Here is a 26402-nt window from a genome sequence, read left to right on the forward strand (position 1 = left end):
AAATTGCACTACGTTGCTATCATACCTACGATATTTTTTACGATCAAAATTTCATTCTTGTTTGGCAAATGAAACATTGCTGATGTTAACTCGATTGTTCGGTTACACGGAGATATTTGTGAAGGCGTAACGGAAAATATTATACTAATATATATTACGATATGAGGCGACATATTGGCTACTGACAGCTAAATAGGATAGTTAAAACGTTATCCTCGATTTAAGAGAATCAATAAGGGTGGAGATACACGATAAATCTTTCTGTTGATTATATGCAATCACGGGAATAATTTACGCTTATATTGAAAATTTCAGTAATATACATGTGATCTAGATGTTCATATCTGTACTTGCGGCCAGTCCTATGAACTAGAAGTATAAAATAAAAGCTATCTCGCTGAAAGATGAAGTAAAATTGTCTCGTAATATCTATCAAGTCAGCTCATTTTTTGACTGACTCTGCAGCGATTTCGAGAAAGCCATCGCACATATTCATTCCGTCGATCGCAGTGTGGCTGTAAATGATGAAATCCGTACATTTTGCATGTGAACCCCCCAATTGAGTCAAAGGGTTGATCCTTTCTCATTCTCTGGGGGTGACTCACTCTCACACTGTTTTTATGGATACTTATGACCTTACTGAATTGAAAGAATTACATGAAAATCCTTAGCCTTAACCAAATCTGATACTTTTTTATCCGGGCTGATAAATTTTTCCTGTCGGTATTTTCTCAGATTTTGGGCAAACTTAACCAACCTCCTTCTTCGGGAACACGCGTTGCATCATGCCTACTTAATAAACTAGGATCCCCTAAATTAGCCCCTCGTGCTCTGAGCTACTTTGGCTACAGTAACATCTTTCACTGTGGATTAATATTGACATCTACAAGGAGGCGAGTGCATCTGCACCTAGAACTATATTGTCAAGGCTACGCTGAACGATCGATCGATAACGATCATGTTTGGTGAAGACTTATTCTTCAGTTAGCAGCCAGTCATGGAGATGGTTTGCACCAACTCGACAGTCTTCATTCTTCTCCGCCATCCTCGTCAGCTGCCGACATGACGCTGTGATCATCATATCCCTCATGATCTAATTGAAGCTTTCAAAAATGACCTCTCTCTTGTGTTCCCTCCTTGTAACGTCTCTTCAATGAATCTTGCCAGTGGGCTATTACGCCTGAGAGTATGTCCTATTATATTAAGTCCTCTTTTCCTTATGCTAGCCGTAAAGCTTATCATACTTACAGCTCGTCTGGAAACTTCTTCATTTGTTACATGATCTACCCACACGATCTTAAGTTTCTCTACGAGCACCAAACCTCGAAAGCCATCAACTTTTCCCTTCCTCCTTTCCGATTGTCCATTTTTCACTTCCATATAAAGTTACGCTATAAACACACGAGTTGAAATATAACGTCAAGGAAAATATACGCAGACCAACCAGAGGTAAACCCTTTCTTTGCCTTCAATAGAACCGCATTCACACAGGTTCCTGCCGAGTACTCTTAACCTTTCCTTTCAGCAAAGAATGCGTTTACTGTAATTTCTGTGCTAATTTAACTTTAAATGTTGATTTAATGCCATTAAAATAAAATTTTCCAAAATTCGCCATTTTTACAATTTCTGTTAGGTACTCATGTAAAATAGGAATATGTTCTTCTTGCATATTACACCGAGTAAGACTATCCAGGTTGGTCGACTTTTCGCCGGAATTATTTTCTACCATCCTCGGGGCTAAGATAAGATGAAGTTGCTTTGTCAGAACGACGGCCGGTGGCGCGGCGAAACGTGGACTAGAATGGAAATCTAATCCGGTGCAGTACCCGAGAGGAATTCATCCTGTCTGTCGAATATGGCGGCTGAGGCGCCCTCATACAATTGTTTTCGGATAGAAATTGACGAACAAGGAATGAAGGTTGAGCCGAAAATCCTCGGGCTCACGAAAACTCGTCGGGCCTTAGGGACTGCCTCATACAAAGTAAGCAATGAATACAGTTCAAAATGTAATCATACCTGAGGGATACCAGCATAATAACAAAATTGATAATGAGATTCCCTAAACTAGCGATAAATTTAGATATTTATGATTTGCTCACTTTATTTTCTGAACGCACCTCGTATTTAATCGACGAATCCAGCTAACAATACTTGCCTTTCTTAACAAGGACTCTCATCCGCAGCATTTAGTTCCATTTATTTCAAATCTCGAATACTTTCGGGAAGTCGTGGTTCGAACGTCGGCCACAGGTGGCGGGGAGAGCGATTTCTTCGCGGGCTCCTCTCCTTGTGGCTTCCTAGTTCCGCTGATCGGTGAGAGATGGCGCCGGCGGCGGCCTCGGCCAGCAGCGCCTTTTTCTGGAAAGCAGAAGCGATGATCATGAGGAAGACAACGCCCGCGATGATTGAATTGTTGGAGACGACGGACAGGAGGGCAGTCACGGCTGGAAGCCACGCGATGTACGCCATCTTGCTTAGCATCAGCACGGGCTCCCAAAATGCGTGCAGCGCTCCACCCGCGCCTGGAAGGAAGGGAAAAAATGAATCCAAATAAACGTATCGTGTATGAAATTCAAATTGTTTGGGTCGTGTGAGAAATGCGGAAGTCTTACTTTAGGAGAGGGAATGATTCGAGCGATGAATGAGGCACGATGGTGCGATGAAAACATCTCGGTAAATGTTTATTATATAGTACATGGCCTTTGTGAATATGTGAATGTTCGCGTATAATTCCTACTGTTTCCTCATTTTAACTTTTATAAAAAGGTGTTTTTTAATGATTAATTTCTCATGAGTATAACTTTCAGTATTATAGTTACGAGGTTTATTTCAATATAGCTAAGGGTTTGCGATGCATAAAGATGATCAACAAATTTCGAGTGTAGCCAGCCCCTATAACACCCTAAATGCCTGTCTGCGTGTAATATCAATTCACATTTAGATTTTTGGTAGCCTAATTTGCAGGATAATAACAACTTTTTCATATATTATCCCTTTATGTTAAATGCAGATCCTTCACAATGTTGATTTCTTTGGACGCGAACCCTCTAATACCGAATCCCTTAAAGTTCTTACAAAAGAGTACGGTCTTCATTCAATTCAATACCTGGAAAGTAGGTTCATCCATGTGCAATTTTTGTAACTTTTAGCAACATTACTGCGTAGTTAGATCTCAGTAATGGATTGAAAGTCCTAAAAAAAACCGTCTGTTGCCCGCATTTATCATAGAATATTGCAGTGGATATAGGGAATCAAAATTGCCCTCCATGCAACACTGCGAAAAGAAATACGGTACGTGCACAATAACACTGCAAAATACGAGGGCGGTTTTTTTCAATCTCCGATGGGTCATCAAGAGATGACGAAGTGATCGATTAGAAATTATTTCATAGGTAAATACTGAGCACACTTGTGGTGTCCTTTCGACACAATGGCCTCTCGGAGATTGAGGAATTGGTCGCGCCTATGGACAAGCTTTGCTATACCTCCTTCATAGGATATTGCCGCCAATGACCTCCAATGAATGTTGCTTTTGTCCTGAAGCTAATTGCCCGTTTGAAAACGCTTCCTTCTTAGCCACATCTTTATTTCAGAGTAAAGATGGAAATCACACGGCACTACATATGTCGGCATTGTACGGCGGGTGAATGAAAATGTCCCATTGAAACTGCTCAAAGATCAGTTGGGCTGCATCAGCGCTGAGATGACGGGCGTTGTCATGAATCAGAACACTTACAGAATTCAGCATGTCCCTTCTTTTGTTTTGAATGGGAATGGACGCAATGTTTCACGCTGAGGAGCTGCATTAACGTTAAAATTCTCTTTCATCGGCAAAAAGATCAAGAAAAGTCAATGCTGAAGCCATTCGGCGAGTTTGCTGGCTGTCGCTCCGCAGTGCTCACTTGGCGGGAGAATCAATTGAGGTATTAAAGTTAATGAGATTGCCACTAACGTAAAAGTAACAACTGAAAGTCAGAAATGACTTGAGCGTGTGGTGCGGAGGATGCGAAATTGTCCTACCGGCGTAGTACCCGCCTGTCGCTTGTATGGTGTTACTCCTGAGCTATCGGAGGTTGAAATAAACCACCCTTATGCATCGTATTCCTGATATAATTATCAGATTTTTCGGTGAAATCAAAAAATAATCTCAAAATAAGCAGTAAACTTGTGCTACATGCTGAATCTCCAGATGTGTAAGCGAAGAAGGATAAATAGTATTGATATTTCAAGCCATTAAGCAGGAAATAAATGAGGAGAATGTTTTCGGGATTCAAAAGGTAAGTCTTCAAAGCACTGAATGGTAGTTCGCAATAGATTTGGATTGGCAGAAGACGTAAAATTTGTGTGGAATAACATGACTTTGAAATGAAAATGAAAAGAAACATGAAAATTAAAATTTGTTCAAGATAGCATTAAATATTCGGCCTTTGATATATTTAAAATTTGATACAGAATTTCATTGAAAAGTATTGATTAAAAACCATTCATGACTGCATTGAAAAATTTAAGACGAAGAATGCAGTAAATCCTCATTTTGCTAAGGAATTCTCAAAGAGAATATTCAAATGCATACCTGCGTGTCTGAAAAAACCTAGTGATTCAATAAGACACCTTTCAAATCTGATTAGGCCCAGTGAAGCAGAATATTTCCATTCATTGCTCCAAATTTTCCATCTATTCATCCAAATGAATTTTTTCGAAACCTTCATCTTGGGGATTTACTTAGAGGAGGATCGAGTTTTTTTCCGGAGATGCTTTATATAACTGCCAAATTTTCGCGCTGTCGATGCGCGCTTTTTAATTGCGTTCAGAAATGTACGCAATGCGGCCATGAACCTGGGAAATCCTTTTTGTTCTCATTGGTTGCACTTGAGAATTTGCACTAGCGAGGATATTAATTGAAAAATTATGGATTCATTAAGTTGTACATTGACTTTCAGTGTGGGCCCCAGCTTGTCTTTAATTTCATCGTAAACACTCATCTTTGTATACTATCCATATCAATAATATCTATCCGTTCGGCTAAATATCTCTCTTAATTTATCGCTTCCGTCGGACCTAGAATTTTTCTGGGGTTCTAAAATGATGTACTCCGAATCGCTTTGAATCGTATCTATTCTCAATTACTCTAGCAGTCTACGCATAGCGCGCAATCTCCGAGTCTTTAGCAGCGCCTTGCCTGATTTGTTTAAAATATTTTGTAGCGCTTTCTGCACGCCCTGATTTTTTTACGAATAAGCTTTCCTTTTTGTATTATAAAGTTTATGATTAAATGCACCGAATCTCATATGCTACTATAGACACTTATTCAGGGTGCTGCCGGACGATTGCGAAATAGCACCTCTTGCCTAATTCATTGTCCTAAAATCTTCCCATCACGCGCATGACGAATCCTAGCTTCTTCAGGGCTTTGCCACAAATGTTTTTTGCGTGTTCCCCGCGACAGGTTTGAGGTTATCGTAAGTCCCAGATTTTTCAATACATTATTCGCCTTTAAGTTAGTAGCATACATAATACATACTTGGGGATAGTCGTGCGACGATTTACGCAGGAAATGCATCATCTTGCATTTGCTCAGATTAAGTTTTAGTCTCCACTCTTGGCCCCACACATTAACGTATTTTAAACTGATGATAGAATTTCAAAGTCAGAGTGATCACTAAAAATGTGATAAATATTAGCGTCATCAGCAAACAGTATTTTTCAGTCAATTTGGGTGCAGATTTCACTCATATGCATAATGAACAAAAGGGGACGTTTACGCTTCTTTGTGGGACATCTGACGTCACACAAGCTAACTTAACTTCTACTAGTTAAGAGTTGACTTCACCTGAGCTAATCCCTCCTTATATCTAAATACTATAAAGCCCAATTACGACCACTCACTGCCCAGCTTGTCTTTCACTCATACAAATGTTTTGGGTGGACGAGACGAGATACGACAAAAAGTCTTATGGCGATCCCCTCCAAAATTGTCTGAAACCCCAGGAAAAATTAAGAAAACACTAAATTTCCCATTATATATCGTCTATTTGTTTAAAATCAAGTATGGGTACTATTTGAAAAATGGCCACAAAAATCCAATGGCAGCGAGGCGATCAGATACAAACAAAACATCGTGGCAACATATTTGTTTATGCAAAAGGAACTAAATTGAAAAAGAAGATAAAGGATTTAAAACGAAAAAATGGGTAAAGAAAGAAATTAATACGAAAAGAAAGAAATTAATACGAAAAGAAAGAAATTAATACGAAAATATGATGAAGATAAGGTTGGGAACTAACAAAGTAATTTTTGAAAAGTCAATTTCTTTATGGATTCTTTCCATACGAACAAATATTTGTGTACACCAAAGACCTTCATTGAAACGAAAAGAGGAGAAATATAAGGTAGGAAATTTGATAAATTACATTCTGTATATGAAATTTCGGTGTAATCAAAATCGAAAGTGTGGTTTACATTTATTCAATAATTAACTAGAGCACATAATACCATTTTTAAAAGATGATTCGTGTAGTTGACTGTAGTTCCTGTCTTGTTGCCGATACACGATTGCAGTCGAAAGATTTCTAAACCAACCTTCCATAAAAGATAGGTAGCTAAATTTTATTTTATTTTCATTCATTATTATTACGATAACGTTTTATATTTTGTGTTCTTTTTTCCGTTGATACCATTTTTAATGTGCAATGTTATCTTGTCATCTTATACTCACCAGAAGATTTTATTGCGCATTATATTGGATATTAAAGCTGTTTGGAGATGTTTGTGTATTCCGAATCATGAAAAATTTAAAGAGAGGTATTACTGAAGTGGTATCATTCGCGATCATGATAAATAATCATTCGATAAAATTCGTCATCATAGTCCTAATTCATGCGGGGGATCTCCAATTTGCGCATTTACACTAGATGCTGATATTCAGTTTTTACGTAATTCTATTGTGTGTATCATCCTCTCATAAGCTTACGGAGGGAAACCACAGTCCCACCTTATTCATATTTCTAGAAATTGGTTGAGTAATGTGAAAAAATTAAGAAACGTTTTTTAAATATGCAGCGTTTCTAAATTTCCCGTATATTGGTATCTTTCCTACAGACAATGACGTCTTGAGTATCGGTGCGACGGTGCGTTGTGTGGTACTAACTCCTTGGGGACACGCGCGCTATCCAGCCAGACCCGTAGATTGATTAATTTTTATCGATCATAGCAGTTTAATTATACCATCGTATTTAAATAGTTTTTCATCGATTCCTTAACAAATGGAATATTTCCATTACACGCAGTGTCGTCTGTAGTGATACACTTTCGGAATGGGAGTTTATGGTGGTGGGAATTCGAATCGCTTTTCCGTCAACGGGGTGAGCGGTGACTATGAAAAACCTTTTTAACGTGTCGTATGTGTTAGCACATCGAGAAGCCGCATCCTCTATTGATATAATCGTGCCCACGAACATTAACTAAGGAACAACCTCCACACTTGAGCGCATCACTAATACGTATTAATGGGAATGGTGGAATATTTCGGCGGTGCAGGTGTTACTTGTATGCGTGCTTATTTTCTTTGACCTACCCGTTTTCAGTAATCCTTTTTCGGGCAGCGTCGGCAATACTTGTTTCAGCAAATTGATCACCGTAGGTGTCAGCTTCTGCGACAGTCCGTGGATTGCCTTCGCTGGGTGGATCATAATGGGTTGTTGGTGCATCTCGGAGGATGGTGGCATATCTTCACTGACGTTGATGTCCCTTGCAAAGTTGCCAAACAAACTGCTCATGACTTTACCAATGGAAAATTCACTGGGCTCCTTGACCGTGGCTATCCCTGTTTCGGCATTATCAATTACGCTTTTTAGAGCTTTGAATTCCTTTTTCTCCGACGTTGCAGAGGTGAACACGTTGGGATTAACTTCCGGAAAGATGAGCAGGGTCAGTATTGCGAGGGCAAATTGGAGACACGTGGATCCACATTTCAGATGGTTGGTGTTCAGGTCCCGAGCTAACATGCTTATTCGGCTTAAGCAGTTAAAGATGACCTCGCTGTAAGTTCTTCGTACTCACTCATTCCCTCTTGCTGCTCGAAAATGCTCGACGAGCCTGCTTCGTCGCTAACGATGGAAATGAAACTATTTTAAGAGAGGGAGACTGCTTATATATGAGAGAGCAAATTCAAATTTCACCTCGACACTCTGTGTTATGAGCCTTTTGAATGAATGAAGCAAGGCAAGCCTTTTCAGTGAGCACATTCGTGAATCAGATCATTCCGCCTTTTAAACCCAATTTTGAGGGCTCAGTTGCCGATTTTGACTGCGAGATTCCAAGGAACCGCTGACAAAGGGAGCGATTTCCACAAGTAGCCCAAAATTGCTCGAATAGGCTGCTATTGTTGCACTGGTTTCACCCTTGCATTAGAAAGCGCCTTAATCCCGTGTGGGATATTCCTGCCCAGTTGGCCTGATTTGCGGAGGGCCTAATCCTAAGGATTTAAGCTATCCACCTGTTACATTTTTCTCAGATTTAGCCGCTGTGGATAAGACAAAATTAATTTCTGGAGCTTCACATTCCAATAAACACATTGCAGTTGTGCCGATGCGTCACGACTTTTTTACAAACGTCTTGTTTACCGTCATCAGGAAGTGTTTTTCTTGCTGAGCCAGGATTGACACGTAGAAACATTTTTTCTTTTACATTCTATTTTCTTCGGGTTAAGCGCATTTTTGTGTAAAACTTTGATGAAGTATCCATAAAAGTTACATTTTAGATCTTTTGTTTTCATTATTTCACGCATATTGATAGTTTCCATTGCTTAGTAGATTGAGTAAAATAACTAGATGTGTTGAGCTTCCTTATACGGTCGTATTTTTACCGTTTTCAACGCAATTCACTCTTCAAAATAGTTGAATACGAATTATCTTTGTAATACTTACTGGCTGTAGTTCCAAAATCCCCCTCCTGAAAAGCCTATTTAAATTCTCTTTAAACCTAGCAATATTTCCACTTCCATTGGTAAAACGAGCGTAAAGTGTATTGACAACAATTTAAAAATAAATCCATTAAAATGTTCTCTTAAGGAGCTAAAATACATAAAATAAGTTTTCAATTAGACTGACAGTCTTTATATTATTATAAACAATAGAAAGTTTTGGTACTTTTTCACAGAATTTATTAAAGACAAATTACTTAATACAAATAAATAAATTGTGTTAAAAATTACCATACCTTTTTAATTGCTTACATTGGATTTTCACAAAGTTAAGCCTGAAACAATCGGGTTTATCTAAATTATTTGCTTTATTCAAATCGAAAAACGCAAGGCGCAGAGTCCACTATAGCCCTAAACAATATAATACTCAATTTAACTTAACATCGCAAAAAAAGATACTACAAAATACAATTAAGTGCACTTAATTACATTTTTTTGGTGTTAAGTTATAATTGATTCCTTATGCGTAACAAAAATACATAGTAATTGTAATATATAATTTAGATAACATGAAAATTTATTTTACTTCTTTTAGTGTCATAGAAAAACGTTGTTTTGAGAATATAGTGTTTAAAGTGATTACTAGAGCCAATAAATTTCCTCCCTTATCATTGCCCTCATTTTGTTAATTTTCCTTCTGCTCATGACCCACTTTCCCTTTTTCTTGAGCTTATTTTGTTTGCAACTTTTAGTCCATTCAATTCTCAATCCATTTTAAAATCAACTTCCTCTATGAAATCAATCCTATTTTCAACACTCCTTTGTGTTATCAAATATTGTTTTTTCAGATAGAAAGAATCCATGATGAATTTGATGTTTCAAAAATTGTATAGTAGGTAAGTTTCTTATCTTATCATTCCCATGTTTTTGTTTAAGCTCATTCTCCTTCTTCTCCACTTTTCCCTTTCCTATTTCGCATCTGCTTTTTTGTGCGCAAAATATAAGTTGTTGTTATCTTCCTTCTAAGGATCGTGGCGCTGCCATCGCACTATCGGCCATAAAAAAAACTAATTCCCATTTTCAATATTAAAGGAATAGAAAGGTGCATTTACTCTTTTTCCTTGGGTTTCAGGCAATAAATAATAGTGCACTGTATAAATAGTGCCAAGAAATGCAATAAAATATATTGGCACTAAGAATGCCAAATACTTTCGTCGCATTGACACAATAATTATTTAACATTAACTGGTATTTTATAAAGTTTATTTATGGATAAATTATGCATTATTTATTGGAAATTATATTACCAGTGTTTCTTTTTGTTATTTTCTCCATAGCATTTTTAAGATGTAATCAATATTAATTAATTAATAAGGTGCACTGTCAATCCAAATCCAATAATTTAGACTTTTTCTAACCATGCAATATTTTACAAGATATTACAATTTTGCTACTATATTTATATAAGTGGTTTCTCCAAATGTTTTACCATTCAGTTACAATAGACAGCATATCTACGTAAATAAGGAAATAATGTAGAAATTCTATACCTGATTTTAAAGGTATTGAATTATTAAAGACATTGAATAGATATTATCATGAAATACAAAAAAATTATTGTTTATCACAAATTGAAATATTCAAATCAATTTTTTTTACTTGGAAGTTACTCATTTTCTTCTCTTAAATTTTATAAGTTTAGATACAATCCGCCTCTGTAAGTAAAAAAAAAAGGATAGGGGTAATGTCTTCATGCTTATATGCATATCATGTATTTTAGCATGATAGAATCATTCTCAAATGCGTGAATTTCTAAATACGTACCAAATAAAGTTTTCCTTGTAAAGTATTTACAGAAACGCTTCAATTAATAAATTATATTACATCTTCCTGCTGGTTTAATTACTTATAATAATGCTTTATTAATTTTTTAATTAAATTTGAAAATGTATCACATATGATACGCAATGGTTATAGACAACTTTTGCATTAAATGAACGCATAACATATGAAACACATACATACTCATTGGAAGTTTCTCATTGGCGCCCGTACCTACCTTTACTAATTACTTTCTTATAATCATATGATAATTATGCTGATTACTCTAGGTCAGATATGGCTTCGAAAAATCTTCTGGTTGTTCAGGAATGCCGAAAATATTTAATTGCACATACAGGATGCGAAAAATACCTCTTCTATTTGTGTAATGACTTTATCAGTAAATATTGGGGGCTTAAGCCCAACAAAATGGATTTTATCCTTGTTGAGTCGCAGTCCAACTACTCATTTATTGTTTTAAAAAAAATAATGCTCTTCCATTGCGGGATTTTTCAGCGTTGTCGCGTTGACTTTCACTCTGGCCAATGACAAACAGTGTTCCAGTCGAAAATGTCAGCCAAAAATGTTCCAGTCGAACATTTTTGACTAGCACATGTGAGGAAAACTCTCGTTTCTTCTTCACCTGTAACTGTTTTTCACTCTTTCTAGAAGGTCTTGCTCTCTTAGAAACATTTATACGTCCCATTTTTCCCAACCTCTGAGCAAATTTTATCTAAATTCTGAGTCTCATTTTGCCCCATGGACTCTCCTATAGAGCAGCCATGCCATTACCGCAATCATATCTGCTGAATGGTAAAAATATTTGGAGAAACTACTTTTTCGGATGCATTCTGTTCCTGTGCCTTCCCAGCAAACAATAAAGTATATCAACACCGTTCATGTGTTTTTTGTATAGCTTGATAATACTGGATCATTTTTTCTCAACTTTTTTTCAAATCCGATTGTTTCAGAAACATGAATTTTCCCAATCAGAGTAAATAGAAGTTTACTTCTTTATTACTATTTCCAAGCCATGCATGAAACATCAACTCCGCCGACAGTGGCAACTATTTCAGTAGATGCCCCTCATTCTGCGCCTGATGTTACGGATGAACATGCAAACATTATGTTTTCTCACGATCTCCATAATTTTCTCTTAACCTCGCATATTGACACTTATCGTCTGATGAAAACTCACTCGAAGAAAAAGAGAAGAAAGGATGTACAGTGTTGTCATCATCACACCTATCAACATCGTCTTCGCTATCAGACGCCATGTTACGGAGTCTTTCGAAGGCTTACTAGAGCTCACCTTCCTCACTTTGACTTTGCCTTACTTTTATTTCCAGCGAGAGCATTTACTTTTATAGCTGAAATCACATTATCTCCATCGGAAATAAATGAAAAAAGTGCTAGAATAGATTGATGGCTAGCATTACTAACATGTAATGGAACATGTGTTATGCATGCATGTCAAATTCAATACCTAATAACTAGTGATGGGTCGATTCCAAAATTTTATCGATTCCGATCCCGATTCCGATTCTGACATTTCGATTCCGATTCTACCGATACCGATTCCATCGATTCTGATGCTATAGGCTCCAAGAAAAATATGACTTAATTCCAAGAAACAAGAAAACCACTTTAAAAAATATTACTCTGTAAAAGAGTCAGTTGACAAAAGCATCTTTCATATCATCACTATGTAATTAAAATATAATAGCTAAATTTCAAAACAGAAAGTACCTGAAAAGTGGTGTTACATGATAGGTATTACTTTAAAATATTGGCACTCATAATATGTCGACCATATATATGTATCCAAACTACAAGGGAGAGCCCTGAGTACAGAAATTTTCATAGGTGTAATAAAGATTACATACTACGTATATGAATCATGTAATATTTGGCCCTTTCAAATTCTCAAGCAGAAAAACCAATTATTCTACATGCTCAGCCAGCAGGTTTTGACGTCTCCATGTTACAGTATTACTGCCTTCAGATAATTGCCTTTTGCTACACACTTGTGTGATTGGACAAGTACTTTCTTACCAAAATTGCAAGACTATGGAGACTTTGGAATTTTTATTAAAAATTATATAAACGATTTTTTTGGATCTTGAATCTTCATGGAATTCAAGTGGACGAAGCGAACGAACTATAGAACTAAACTTTAGTTTTGTAGAGCCAAAAAAATTCTATACTTCTCACGTCATTTGATCAACCTTAAAATCTCTTGCTTTTTTAAAGTTCAAGAAAGAAACTAAACGCTACAAATAAATATCACATCGGACGGACGCAGTAATAAAAAAGGCTAAAAGAGCCTTGTGGTGTGAAAACTCTCCCTTCCGCGCGACTCACCTCGGCTAAGGTGGAAGGGGAAAAAGGGTATCGGTTGTTTCCTTTCACGGAAACAGTTCATTTTTCTCTCTCTTAAGCATGCTGACTTAATCTCTTCACTTTTCTTCAATACCCGAGGCATATTTCTTATGCGTGGGATAGTTTCGAAAAATATCCAATCCTTAGTATTTTCACTCGAGTAATGCGCTAAATGTTCTAGTCGATCTATACATAATCCTTTTTAACATCCTCAGTTTAGTGTTTTAAGTCAATGAAGACGATTATCCATGCTTTAAATGACGATTTTCAAGACTAATGTTTTTAAAAACTTGAAAAATCGGCCTCAGTTACCGAGCCTTAGAGTTCCGCGGCGTGTAGCTGAGCCTTGACGCGCCATTGAAAAATCGCTCTTATTTCCTTCGTCGCAGACTTTTTTTTTCCTAGATTTCTAATTAGTACTCTTTAGAAATCCATACTTTATATTGTGGTTCAAATTTTCCGAGTTATATGTTTCGTAAACGAAAGATAATGTCTACTTTATGTCAAATTTCACGTGAAAAACGGGTCGGTCATTTTGCGTCGTAAAACCAGACAGATGAGAGCCAAAATCTTCAAAATTCATTGAAAGTATAGGCAATGCACCAGATCAAAGGAATATTGCATTTTTTATTCCACAAAACTCATACCAACGCAAAACCACTTGGATAAATTCAAAGATTTTTTTAGGAAAAACGATATCTCGCGTGGCATCGAAAAATTGGTCATGTTTGGGCCTCTGTATCTCACTAAAGGTTCGTATATATGCAAAATGGCATATAAATCTATATATGGTAATGATTTAAGATTTTTACGCTAAGTTTCAAGTTTCTATCCCCAAAAAGGTCATTTTGAACTTTATTCCAGCTTTTTCCGATTTCGGACCAGTGTGCGCCGGATAGGAAGACGATCGGCCGCCGCGGCTGGCGTAAACGCGTAAAGGTATTCGGCGCCCACGTCGACAATTATTGTGTATTCGGCAAGCTGAAACTACCTGGCCAAGGCATTAGAATGACTTATCAACTTTAAAAACTGCATTATTACCTACATGAGTTTCATGATAGCGCTTCCTGCCGGCAGATTGCAGGACTTACTAGCCACGAAAGCTCTGTAACCAGCTACTCGACTCGACATTCGTAATGCTACTCGAAACGCTCGAGTCGAGTACCAACTACTCGATCGACTTGAATTTTCAAGTACTTGCACATCCCTAGAAGATGTGTTGTCATTACGATTACGTGGCGCGAAAATTCAAATGACTGTTGGAAACGCGGTCGTATATTTTGTTGTTTGAAGTACTACTGGAATCGGAATCGATTTTTCACCTTGGCAAGTATTCGTTTTCGATTCCGGTTCTTGGTCGAGAATCGAGGAATCGAAGAATCGAGGAATCGAACCGACCCATCACTACTAATAACTTATTCTAACAAAATCAATAGAATAGACGTCTTGAAGGCAACACCATGAATATTTTCGCTCTATTTACATTCAAGTTTTAACGTGTAATGTAAATACGTATGGATTAATCAATAGGATAAATTTTATGGATATTATTTAAGGCTTAGGCAACAATAAAATATTTTTTCTTCCATTCTTTTTGGAATTATTCACTGATATTACTCGGGTAAAACCTTATGATCGTTTATCATGCGGGGAGTTGATTTTCTTCAACATAATTAGAAGCTGATCGCCATCTACACCTACCCACTGCTTCGAGAAACACTCAGTATAACGAAGGGATGCGAGTCTGATAACGAGTCTGAGTATAACGAGTCTTACATACACATCGATTATATATGAATCCGATAAACCATGCGTTAGATAGGAAGAATTGTGCCCTTCAGAAATAACCGCCACTGAGTGCTGTGTGTCATATGTAATACAAAATGCATTGAAGCTGGTTATATGCACCCCAGGAGACAGATTTAATCAGCTGGCAACTGTGGAATTAAAGCCAAGTGATATGTACTTGGACTTGGTTATAGAAAGAAAACAATTTTGAGTGAACGCGTGAGGCAGGCCTTCCGCAGCGGCGTCAGTTTTTCGCATCAGACGCCATGCCTCCACCAATAAGGTGGCTATAACAAAATAAAAAATGGCTCATTTTAAAGGTTTTGAATTGTGAAAAAATAATATATCTTTTTATAAAACTTAAAAAAAATTGAAAAATTATTTGGAATTAAATGTTAAAAATCGATTTTTCATAATGAAACCACCCTGTGGATTTTCCTCTTTTTATCCTGCTATCGTATTTTCCTCACATATCCTTTATTATGTTCTGAGATATATCTTTCTATATATCTTTCTACAACCAAGTCTTTACATTCATTGTTCTCAATAGAAGCGGCGGCGTCTGCTCACAGCGCTGAACTTCCAGTAGTCTGTTCTCCAGACTTTACCAGTTCCGTTCATTTCACATCTACTGTGATATATTAAAAAAATAGCCATTACTGCTTTGAAACCATCTGAATAAGAAGATCACTTTCACCAACCTCTTAGGAAATGACTACGCAGTTGAAGGATATTTCCCTAAAGGGAGAGAAATGGACATCCAAGAATGCAAAAATGATTAATTCATTGTCATTTTAGAGATTTTTATGATGAAAGAGGTCCTTTTAGATATTTTTGTCGTGACGTATCTTTAATTCCATCATTTTAACCATCTCCAATATAATAAATATAATTTATTTGAGCATTTCAATCAAACATAATAAGATAGTAAAAATTAAGTAATAAAGAAATAATTTTATGCTTATTTAATGCTTCAACTTAATAATTACTCAATTCAGTCTACATCCACACCTTTGAAACTCGTCTGAATTCTACACAGCAGTAGGGCCACCATCAGCGCAGATGTTCGTCAATGGGATCAGTAACCCTGGACGGCTAATGGATCATAAGCGTGGATTTTTAAAGATGTACATCTGCGAGTGGTTTAAATGCAGGTAAGGGTATGGAGTGTGAGTCTGTTTCTGTGCCGCTGTGTCTGTGAGGGGCTATCTTTTTGTTGAGTTCCCCTTGCCATCACGTGACGTATTTCTGGCTCTTATCGTGGCTCAAAGAAAAGAGTATTGTTTGAAGTTTTTCTTCGAACATTTCTACCTCAGTTGTTAATAAAAAAGAAAATAATACCTTAAGTACCACTTCAAGTGGAGCTCCCAGAGCACATACCCGTAGATGGTGGTTTTATGAAAGATTATTAGCTCATTGTGAAGGAATGCGGACAGAATAGTGAGAAAGGTGATCGTTTGTCTTACATGGGAGATCTTTTAATCGTGCTTTTCTCAAGAAAGAAAGAGTTCGGTCCTTATAAATGAGAAAAGGCTGGGAGAGCAGGTTTGAAGAGAACAATGAACATAAAAGAGCATTTTACCGCACTCTCCCTCAAGAACATATTATGGGAGAAAAAGTGTCCGGATAAAGTTTGTGCCGCCAGTGCTAATCGGCTCCCACTAATCTCCGAGAGAATCGGTTTCCTATCTGCTGGTTTATCATAGGCCTAATTCATGACGAGAGAAATTCAAATGCTAGGCATCGTTTTCCTTTTTCCACCGTCAGGGTCCATGAGGGGACAAAGACTCCAATTGTACTCGCGTTGAACACATGAGGGATGGAACATTAGAAAAGTCTTATTATCTCATCATTAAGTGTTTCATTTAACATTCGTGCCAAAATTTCACCGCGCATGTCTTCTTCCTGCTCTGTACTCTCCATAACAAACGACTTTTTCGGCGACTGACTGTGACAGCACCAACTTTTTCGGGGTACATTTTCTTCCGTTGTGCGTTCCCCACAGATAAAGGGCTGAGATTTGCCCATCCTTGATAAACGATAATTTTGACTTTGGCGTTTATATTGTGAGAAAAACAAACACGAAAACCATTTTTCAACAATCATAAAATTCATCCATACTGAATCTTTGGTTTTATTAAAAAATAGAGATCACATATGTACAAAAGAGTTTCATCATCATAACTCCTGGTAAAAAAATGGTGGATACATGGGTGCACTGGCAAAATTAACATCATCGCATTACGCTCAGATTTTTTTTTAAATTTTCACTTCCATAGGTAAAAATGTTTCTTGACCACATGTTCAAGCTGAAAAAAAATATACAGGTCATCATTGTATTGTCAACTAATGTTTGACTGTGAGGAAATTTATACTTGGTGAGTGATATTAATATAGTTAATTTGTATCATCCATCAGCTGCGCTTGAATTTCATAAAATTAATTTCGGCACAAAACTGAGGACCCGCCTAATAATAAAGCATTACTAAGTGTTTGGCACCACACCGTGCCAAAATCAATCTCAAGCAATTCATCCGTCATAAGCTGATAGTAAATGGCCACTACCTAGATTATTTACGGTGAATTGGGATTAAAAATAGGGAATTTCTCTTTAAAAAGTTATTAAAAGGTATCTATGTAATCTTATTTGGCTCTCTTTAAATTAACTGGAACCAGTCTCAGTGATGCTTTTCAGTACTGTGGCAGCGATCAATATTACTCCCTAATATGATAAAAGCCGGAGGGGCGACTGTGTACACCGTTACTGGAGCAATATTTTCCGCTCGATACATTTATATATCCGTTTAACCTCACGATTGAGTTTCTATTTCTGCATGGTCACATTAGAATATTGTCCGTATCGAAATATAACTGTGAAATTATGTTGAACTAAATATCTCTCGGTAACTAGCAATTTAAATTCACTCTTTTCCGAAAATCCAAAGAAATATTCCTAATTTTTCTACCGCGGGAAAATTACGCTGCCTCCTCTTGTTAGCATCTTTACATCTTGCTGTTCGAAGTAAATACGAAAGATGGAGATTCTCTGAGCCAGTGACCAAACTTGAAATGGAAAAATGCGATATCTTTTGATGGTTCTGATTGATTAACAACGACAGTAGATATCGTTTGTTTCCACACTGTTTCTTTCCTTAGGGTATACTATGCTCTCGGTGAAGGAGAATTGCTAGGGTTTATTACGTAGAATCTATTTTTGAGTATTTCATTCGTAAAGAAACTTCTTCCTCTTCTGTTAAAAAAAAACTCAAGTTGGCGGTTTAAATGCTGTCCTCCGCGTTTGATTACTGCGCAACCATCTTCATATCTATTGTTTACTCTGTCATAACGAATTCACTTATATGGTCACCCAGCTCATCCCGTGGAGGCTTAATTTATGCTTCCACATGGAGAATATACAATCAATTTACAAAAATGCCCGTCGCGCAGCAATGTGTGCAGATCGAAATATTCATTCTCAGTTGAGTATTTATCTTTAATATTTGTCTCAATATCTTCGGTTGAGTATTTGTTCTGGCAAGAAATAGCATTGAAAAGCTATGGAGTTCATAGACTAAATGATCACGATTAAATTTTTCGATTACGGCATTAATTTTAGCCTATTTTCACTCGAAATTCGGGTCATTCTGCGGTCAGCGACTTTGGTATAAATTTGAATGCACTTTGCGAGACCGCACATGTTCTCTGCTGCATTGCGATACTGTTCGTTCTCTCGACATTCATTCGCTGTCACATGTGCCTCATTCCCTCTTCCTCTCGTCCTCCCACGCGAAGTTGCGCCGTCCGCCACCGAACGCGGGCAGCACCACGTCGCGGTGCCCAGTCAGCCCTCCGCTCATCATCCCTCCACTCGACAGTCCGCCGCCCCCAGAGGGCAGTAGGGAGGAGGCGGAGGAAGAGGAGGGGGAGTGCGCCGAGTCGTCGCCTTCGTGCACGTCGTAGAGCAAGTGGTGGAGAACGCCCTTGCCCTGATCCTCCTGATATCCGCCGATGGGCGCCGAGTACTGCAGCAGAGGGTTGTAGGCGGGGTTGACCGAGTTGAAGCCGTACCTCGATAAATTAATTAGAGAAAGACGTGAAGGCGAGAGGGGAAAAAGCATGGATAAAAATGCAACATGATTGCACTTTTCTAGAGCTATATCAATGCGCACTTCGCGTTTCCGCCCACACTGCCATCATCTGGTTCAAAGCATCACAGTACATGAGGACATCAGATTTATACATATAAGGAAGGGTTGTGGAGAGTATTTGATGAGCTGTAGGAAGGGGTGTGAAACAGAAGGACATTGGGTAGACAGTGAGAAAAAAGACATCCAAGGAGAAACGGAGAAACGATGGGTTGGGGGAGAACTCTAGTCACAACTGTAGAACAATGGCACTAGGAAAAAACAAGGGATACGGGAAGACCTAGGGAGGGAGGGGAGAATTATAAGGAGCAGGGTGAAAGAAAAATACACACTTCATATTAGAAATGGAGGAAAGGGAGTATATCATGTTGCATTACTAGACATTCTATTAATATCCTGATAATTCTCCACAATGACTTAAATAATTAAATAACATTAAACACTGCAACATAAATATTTCAATAGAAAATGGTATAAATAAGTAGACTTAATAACAGTAAATAATTTAATTGACACTGCGAAGCATTTATTCCTTCGTGAGCATTAAATTTAATGAAAATCAAATTTTCGATGGAAATGAAAAAATAGCGACCAATGAAAATACAGAACTAGAAGGATTCAGCCAATTAAATCCAATGCTACGATTTAATGACGTATTTATTTTTTGACACAGACTAAGGGCGGATGCAAGACCATTTCCATCAATGCGCTAGGTTTTCAAGGGAAGATATCAAGCCTGAAAATGTCCCTATAAATTATCGTGCATTAAAGATGTATTCTCTGCAAAGAATTTATTGCACATAATGTTTCTCTTTTGCAAAATTAATCAATTTTTTTCTTTTTATGATAATTCAAATGCATTATTGATAAATTTGCTATGTTCTATTTGGATAGATGGCAAATGCTTGATTTTGCTTGAAAATATGTGCACTCACTCCCAGAATCAGCAAAAATCATGATTGCTAGAACTAATACGGTACCTAGAAAAAGGTATAGATCCTTTGAGAAATGAACTATTTGTGGAACTTTTATGAAAAGTTACCGTTTCGCTAAGCAGCAACTAATACCTTTCAATGAAAAGGTACGGCAAGATTTTCTTTGGTACAAAATCCTATACAATGTAAAATAATGAAGTACATTGCCCGGGCTGAAAACCTAAATTGCGCTTTATTTCAATTGATATTGAAATTTTCAAAGCAAGCAACAAAAGACCTATCAGCAGAATCAACGAATTTTCGCAAATGGCGAAATGTCAGCGTCCAATTCAACGGTTTGTGTTCACGTGGCTGTAATATAGACTCCATGTTAATTAATTAATGTAAATGTTAACCATACTGTGTAGGAATAGTTTATACGTTATATTACAATTATGAGTATCTATGAATATCGTTGAAATAGATTACACTTAAAATTGCTATCCGCGAAAATTCAGTGTCTCTACTCATGAGTGAAAGTATGTTGTAGACTCGATGCAGTGGAAGGATATCATGGGAACTTATGAGGGATATGGCAGCTGCTCTCAGCATATTTAGCGCTCAGAAGTTCTCAAAACAATGAGAATAGTCTTAATGGAAGCCAAATTCTCGAATATGGAACATTTTGTTCACACGAGGGAAATCGACATGTCTTTCACTTTCACCGCCTGCCTCCTCGATCTTACTTGCTATTAAATGATATTCACACGCTTGTCACTGTAGAGGGTTATGTGTACCCTCTTCTATCGAAATCAGTTTTGCGTTCTATCAATCCTAGGATGAGAATAACTCTGGAAAGATGATTCCCTAATTTCCATTTCTCCAAAGACGTATTCATTAGTCGTATTCATTTCTTTTAGTGATTTCAACATATCAACTATCGATTATTCAGATCGATTTTCTGAATCTGAATTAATGTATACGCACTTTTTTATTACATTAGGAGTTTTATGGCATAACATTTTTTCGGAAAAACGTATCACGCCAGTAATTTTTATACTTGTTTTTCCAGTATATTGTTAATCCTGTATGTGTATAATATATAGGATTAAGAATTCCAACGGGAAAATTTATTTTTAAGAAAGATCCTAAATACTATAGCTTCATTTTGAGGGCTGAAATGCATCATTTACCCATAATTTTTTGGATATCATTGTAGCTTCATAGATATTGTGGAATTACCTAAGAATTTCAGTGAATCCCTTTTAATTTCTTTCAAATGCCGAGAAGGTAATAGGAGATAGGTAAGGCAAAGGTATGTCTTTATATACCAGGAGCAGATAAATTTTTATCTTAGTATTTCTTATAAGATTTTCTATATGCGGCTAATTGAAATTTATCACATAGCTAAACAGATACAGTGAGTTGTTGCGTTTTTCTACCGATCGAGGAGTACTACATTTAAGAAATCTAATGTATGATATGAACTAATGATACTCTGCGCTTTTCCACATGAGTATTTTTTCAAAGGAGTCAACATGTTTCACTGCACATCCCTCATGCACTTTCCTCACCACAGAGCAACGCTCAGCCCAAACACCCCCCCCCCTTATTCCGCCCTCCACTATTCTCTCCCTTACCCCCTTCGAAAATAATCTCCTTCCATTCCCACCCTCCTTACGTTGCTATTTATTATGGCATGGTTAACTTCTATGTTTGCCCTGATGATGCTGCAGTTCAGTGAAACATGTTGACTCCCTTGAAATAAAGACCGATATGGAAAAGTGCAAAGTATGATTACTTCATATTTTAAAGACTGAGGACATCTTCATGTAAAATTCACCGAGATGAGAGCTGGGGTGCGGAAAGGAGCTGCATTCCACATCCACGTTGGTGTCTAGGATTATGGGCACACTCACCTATGAAAACCAGCCTTGGGTTGGAAACAAGGGTCGAAGAATCCCAAACAATCGTTTTGGAATGTGGTTCAGCATTGCTATGGAGGGTAATGGCTGTAACGCTTTCGAGTAAGATTAGAATCAAATCCCGGAAGAAAAGAGAGTCGGCCCTTGAAGTATGTGGTAGTGGCTTTACCCAGTGGTTGCATATTACCCATCCAGCTAATATGAATGGTATTGTGTTGACCTCATAGTTGCCGGAGGTGCTGAAGATTATATTGCATACACTACATATTGCAGCCAAGATATTTGGCGGGAAAGTAAGCCCATCTATAAATAAATACAAGAATATAGGCAGACGCAGTCTCCCGAGGTAAAAATAAATGATGAAACTAATGGTAGATTTGGCGAGTTTAAATATCTTGGTATAATGCTATCGAAAAAAGCATCAAATGAAGAATAAAAGCAGTCCCCGTAGTATTCTATGCTCTGACGGCATTCTGAAGTCCTGGAATGTGAAGATACTGCTTAAAATAAGACTAACTAAGACAATTATAGTCCCTGAAATTGTTTAGAATTGACAAAGTTGGAGCACAAAGAATCGAGACTTGAGCAAAATATTAGTTTTTGAGACGCGGATGCTTAAGGCAATGTATGGTCCAGTTCAGAGAGAATGAGCAGGAACATGGAGAAAAGCACACAATACACTTTGTGGGGACAATAAGATAAGGTATTATTAAAAAGTATGATATTTGTTGGATCGGACGTATGAAACAAATGAATAACAAAAGATATCAAAATAAGCAAATAAGGGAAGGAGGCCAAGAGGAAGAGCGAAGGAATGGAGGGTGGATAGCGTAATATGCAACGAGTGGAAGCCCGAAACGATTGGAGGGAAGTGTGTGGCAGGAAGAGAAGTTTTGACGACCATTGATTGCGTAAAGAAAGGCAAGTTATTAGTGGTGGTGTTGACTGCGTACTCACGGGCGGTTGAAGAGGTGCGGCCCGTAGGCGTGCGGCCCGAGGAGGCCTCCGAGGCTGGCCAGGGCCCCTGGGAACAGGATGACGCCGAGGCCGACCACGCCAGAGGCGAGCAGCGCAAACTTGGCCACGAAGAGCGCTTTGCTCGCGAGCAGTGCCGTGAGGGCGAACAGGATCGGGAAGATTGTCGTCACCTTCAGCTTCAACCCCAACAGCAGCGGCAGGATGGCTTTCTTCAGCAGGAGGCGGCCTGTCAAATCAGTGGGATTGCGGTCAGTTTTAGGTAGATTAATGGTTGGAGGATCTACTGGCGAAAGGATTTATTAAATAAAAGCCTGCAAACCCTAAACTAACGTGCGACTTAGTCTGAGGCAGGCCAGTAATCTGAAAATTTCTCTCGGGTAGGATTTGAGTTGTATGCAGGTTGCCTACACCATACATTTATAGCTAACTTGTTTGCATTGGAAAAACTATTCACTCCACTGATTAAACTATTAATTTCGCGTGCACGATGCTGAAATTTATGATCATTGTTCTTTCCGTCGACCGGGCATTCTACAGTCATTCTACCAGCTTGGAGGCATGGCAGTCAGTCTAACCATGCACCTGTATTCACAGTCAAAATAATGGCGAGGTTCCTCTTTATGATTTTCATTCCTAAGTTTCATGCTCTTTTCAGGTTCTTTCAGAGTATTTTTCACTAAATTTTGTAATATCACAAATGAGATTAAAGTACGCACTTGTTTCTTCAACGTGTTCTAGTGGCCTTACTTATTTTTACATTTTACATTTAGTTTTAGTCATAATTAAATGTAACCATATCGAATGTGTGTGGCAGAGGATAGGTGCCCGCGGCTAGTGTTCTCGGCTCCCATGGCAACGCTCCTGGTCAGGTGTGAACTTTATTCTAACCTATGAAATATCTACTATGAGTTTTTGGACTATGAATAACGGTAATTACGAGATTTACCAAGAATTTTCTGGTCAACAACAATCCTAAGATTGGCTGGAAGCAGCTCTCCACTCAATTCTCCTATCAGCTAAATTTTTCACACCCTCGTATTTCTTCTCTTTTACATCTTTCTTAACCTGTTCCAGAATTGACAATATACAAGTATTTTTAGGCACTTAAAAATCATAATATTAAACAGTCTATCATATACTATTTTTCTGGAGTATAAAGCAATAGAGTGCTTTTCACTAATGGTTTGCGGAAAACATTTATTCTATGGAAAACATGCTAATATTTCCGTATTTAAAAGACTTCCTTGGAAAGTGATGAAGATGTGGGGTTATTATAGCTCTCTGGGGAAAAGCTAGTCCACGTTATTTTGTCCCAGCACCTCTTCCCGTTGACTCACCCGTCTCGTGGATGGGGTGCAGCCGCGCCGTGTTGTGCGAGCGGTCGTTGGTCTGCTGCCGCTCCTCCATGAGGAATTCCAGCGTGGCCGGCAGTTGGCCGTCGCCCCGCGAGATGGAGGGGCTGAGTCGTAGCATGAGGCCGGGGTGCAGGCCGTCCAGGCGCCACCGAAACGCCCGCGTCTCGAAGAACGCGTTCGCCGCATCCAGCAGCGTGGAGGTGGAGAGGAGCGAGGCGATGGTGCGGCCCCGGCCCGCGTCAGCCGCTCGCGGGTCCACCTCGGCGCTCAGCGACGGCGACACGAAGACGGCGCCCGCGTCGGACCGCGCCACCGACTCAGCCACACGCGTCCTCAGGCACGCGCCGAAGGGTGCCGCGGGTGCGTAGCCTGTGAGGAGGCTCACCGCGCTGCCCACCACGCAGTCGGTCATGATGCCGCGGAGCAGGGGGCTGCCGCCTCCGCCGTCCGCCTCCGGGAAGGCCTTGGGGGCAGGGTCGTCCCCCATTCGCACGCCCCACCCCAGCTGGAGGAGGGATAGCAGGAAGATGTGAGGGCGGGTCATGGCGGTTGGATGCGGTCGGGCGTCGAAGTAATTCGCGGCCGTTGAAGTCTCTCTTCGAAACGGAACCTAGGCGGAAATATAGAATAAGATTTAATTGTAATCAGATCTATTTAAGCTAGCGTTTCATGTCTGAGTCGCTACATCTCCAACGATCACTCTTAAGCACTCTTCATAGTTCTTTCTTTGATTTATGTTTGAGTTGAAGTACAATGATGCTGTTGAATTCGGAATTGGATAATGTTGAATTTGAAATTCTCTCTGATTCTAACTTTTTTCGTGATCCATTGATAATTTAATATGAAAGCAGTAAATGTAGTGATCTTCATGAACTTTTGCTTATGTTAATCAAATCTCATGTAGTCTAACGCATTCTGTGAATTTTGATGAGGGAATTGGTCCTATGCTTGAATATGGAAGCAAAATAATGCCGTATTATATCTAAAAGTACAAGCTAAGAATGACGAATATTTGCAAAATGGCGTTTTTTCACGAACATGTTTTCACGATATGGCGTCAAATATTTTTCGAAGGAGTGAACTTAAACAGATGCTGCTGGATTCTTTTAGTACCTCATGCTGTAAAATTTTGGATGTAATATCAAAATATGGAATTAATTGGCTATTGTTTGAAAACAATATTTGTTGTAAGAAATACTTGATGAAATTTTTTAAATGATTGCCTTTTGTAGCTGATTTTTTAAAACGTGACAATACATTTAATTAAAAATACTGTATCAAGAATTTGGGAGGGCGTTATTTCGTTTGACATATAAAACAATATTGTATCTGTATGTGCCATGATCGTTTGGAATGCCCGTTCGGAGACAAAGGGTATCGCCATTTTCCTAGTTTTGCCTCTAACTTTTTAATTTCTCCATACCCGAGACAAATCAATGTATTATCATTCGCTTTCATTCCTGGCCTTCCCTAATGACAATCCCTCTTCCATCGTCCACAGTCTGTCCGAACTTCAAAACCTTGCCTCCAATATTCTGAAATCCGCTCCGACGATGAATAGAATCACTGAAATGCATAATGAGCTGAAAGAGAGTGGACAATACTTCAGCGAGTGAGTATACATTATACACCCTTCTTCATGTATTTGCGACCGGTGTGAGAAACTTCACTAAGTGGTTCATTTTCTGTTCCGGAACATCAGAGTTCCGATGATTTCACTCATTTCCTACCACGTGATCTACGAAGTTGAAATTCTTCGAAAATGGAAAGTGAATACCTTTTTCCGCAAATCGTGTGAGTCGGAGTCATCGTAGAGTTAAGATAAAAAAAATATTAATCGACTTTACCCAACTTAAGTATTGATTTAGTTTCATGTCTCAGCATATGATTTTTTTCTGTTTTTTTTTCTCCAGTCCTTAAATACGAATAAATCTCTCTCCTATTTTATCGTATCCGTCGGGCCTGGACGTATATTGGGGCTCTAATGTGTTGTTCTTACATCAGCTCTGAAAGACATCTGATCCTAATCGCTCAAGCTATCTAAGCCTAGATATAGTTTCTGAATCTCCAATGCATAAATACTCTATATTCTAGTCATATTAATATAAAATCTACGATCCAGTGGTTCCTGCTCTAATCGGTGTAAAAGCTGTGGCGCCCTCTTTGTTCTCTTT

At 38.4% G+C, this 26402-nt stretch overlaps 1 protein-coding gene across 1 annotated transcript; it reads right to left on the reverse strand.

The window, feature by feature from the left end:
• Positions 1 to 17029: 17029 nt before the first annotated feature.
• LOC124153275 lies at positions 17030 to 24772 on the reverse strand. The gene is made up of 3 exons (XM_046526372.1): positions 24211 to 24772; positions 22853 to 23099; positions 17030 to 18979 (listed from the first exon to the last, which is right to left on the reverse strand). Exons 1-3 carry the CDS (start codon positions 24770 to 24772, stop codon positions 18670 to 18672), a joined length of 1119 nt encoding a protein of 372 aa, XP_046382328.1. The 3' UTR covers positions 17030 to 18669.
• Positions 24773 to 26402: the final 1630 nt, after the last annotated feature.

This window comes from Ischnura elegans, chromosome 2 (assembly GCF_921293095.1).
Source record: "Ischnura elegans chromosome 2, ioIscEleg1.1, whole genome shotgun sequence".
Taxonomy (NCBI): domain Eukaryota; kingdom Metazoa; phylum Arthropoda; class Insecta; order Odonata; family Coenagrionidae; genus Ischnura; species Ischnura elegans.

Coding starts and splice junctions, on each gene's coding strand:
- LOC124153275 (XM_046526372.1), bottom strand. CDS start 24,772: ATGACCCGCCCTCACATCTTCCTGCTATCCCTCCTCCAGCTGGGGTGG. Junction 23,100..24,210: donor GCACCCCATCCACGAGACGG/GTGAGTCAACGG, acceptor CTGATTTGACAG/GCCGCCTCCTGCTGAAGAAA. Junction 18,980..22,852: donor CCGCACCTCTTCAACCGCCC/GTGAGTACGCAG, acceptor TAATTTATCGAG/GTACGGCTTCAACTCGGTCA.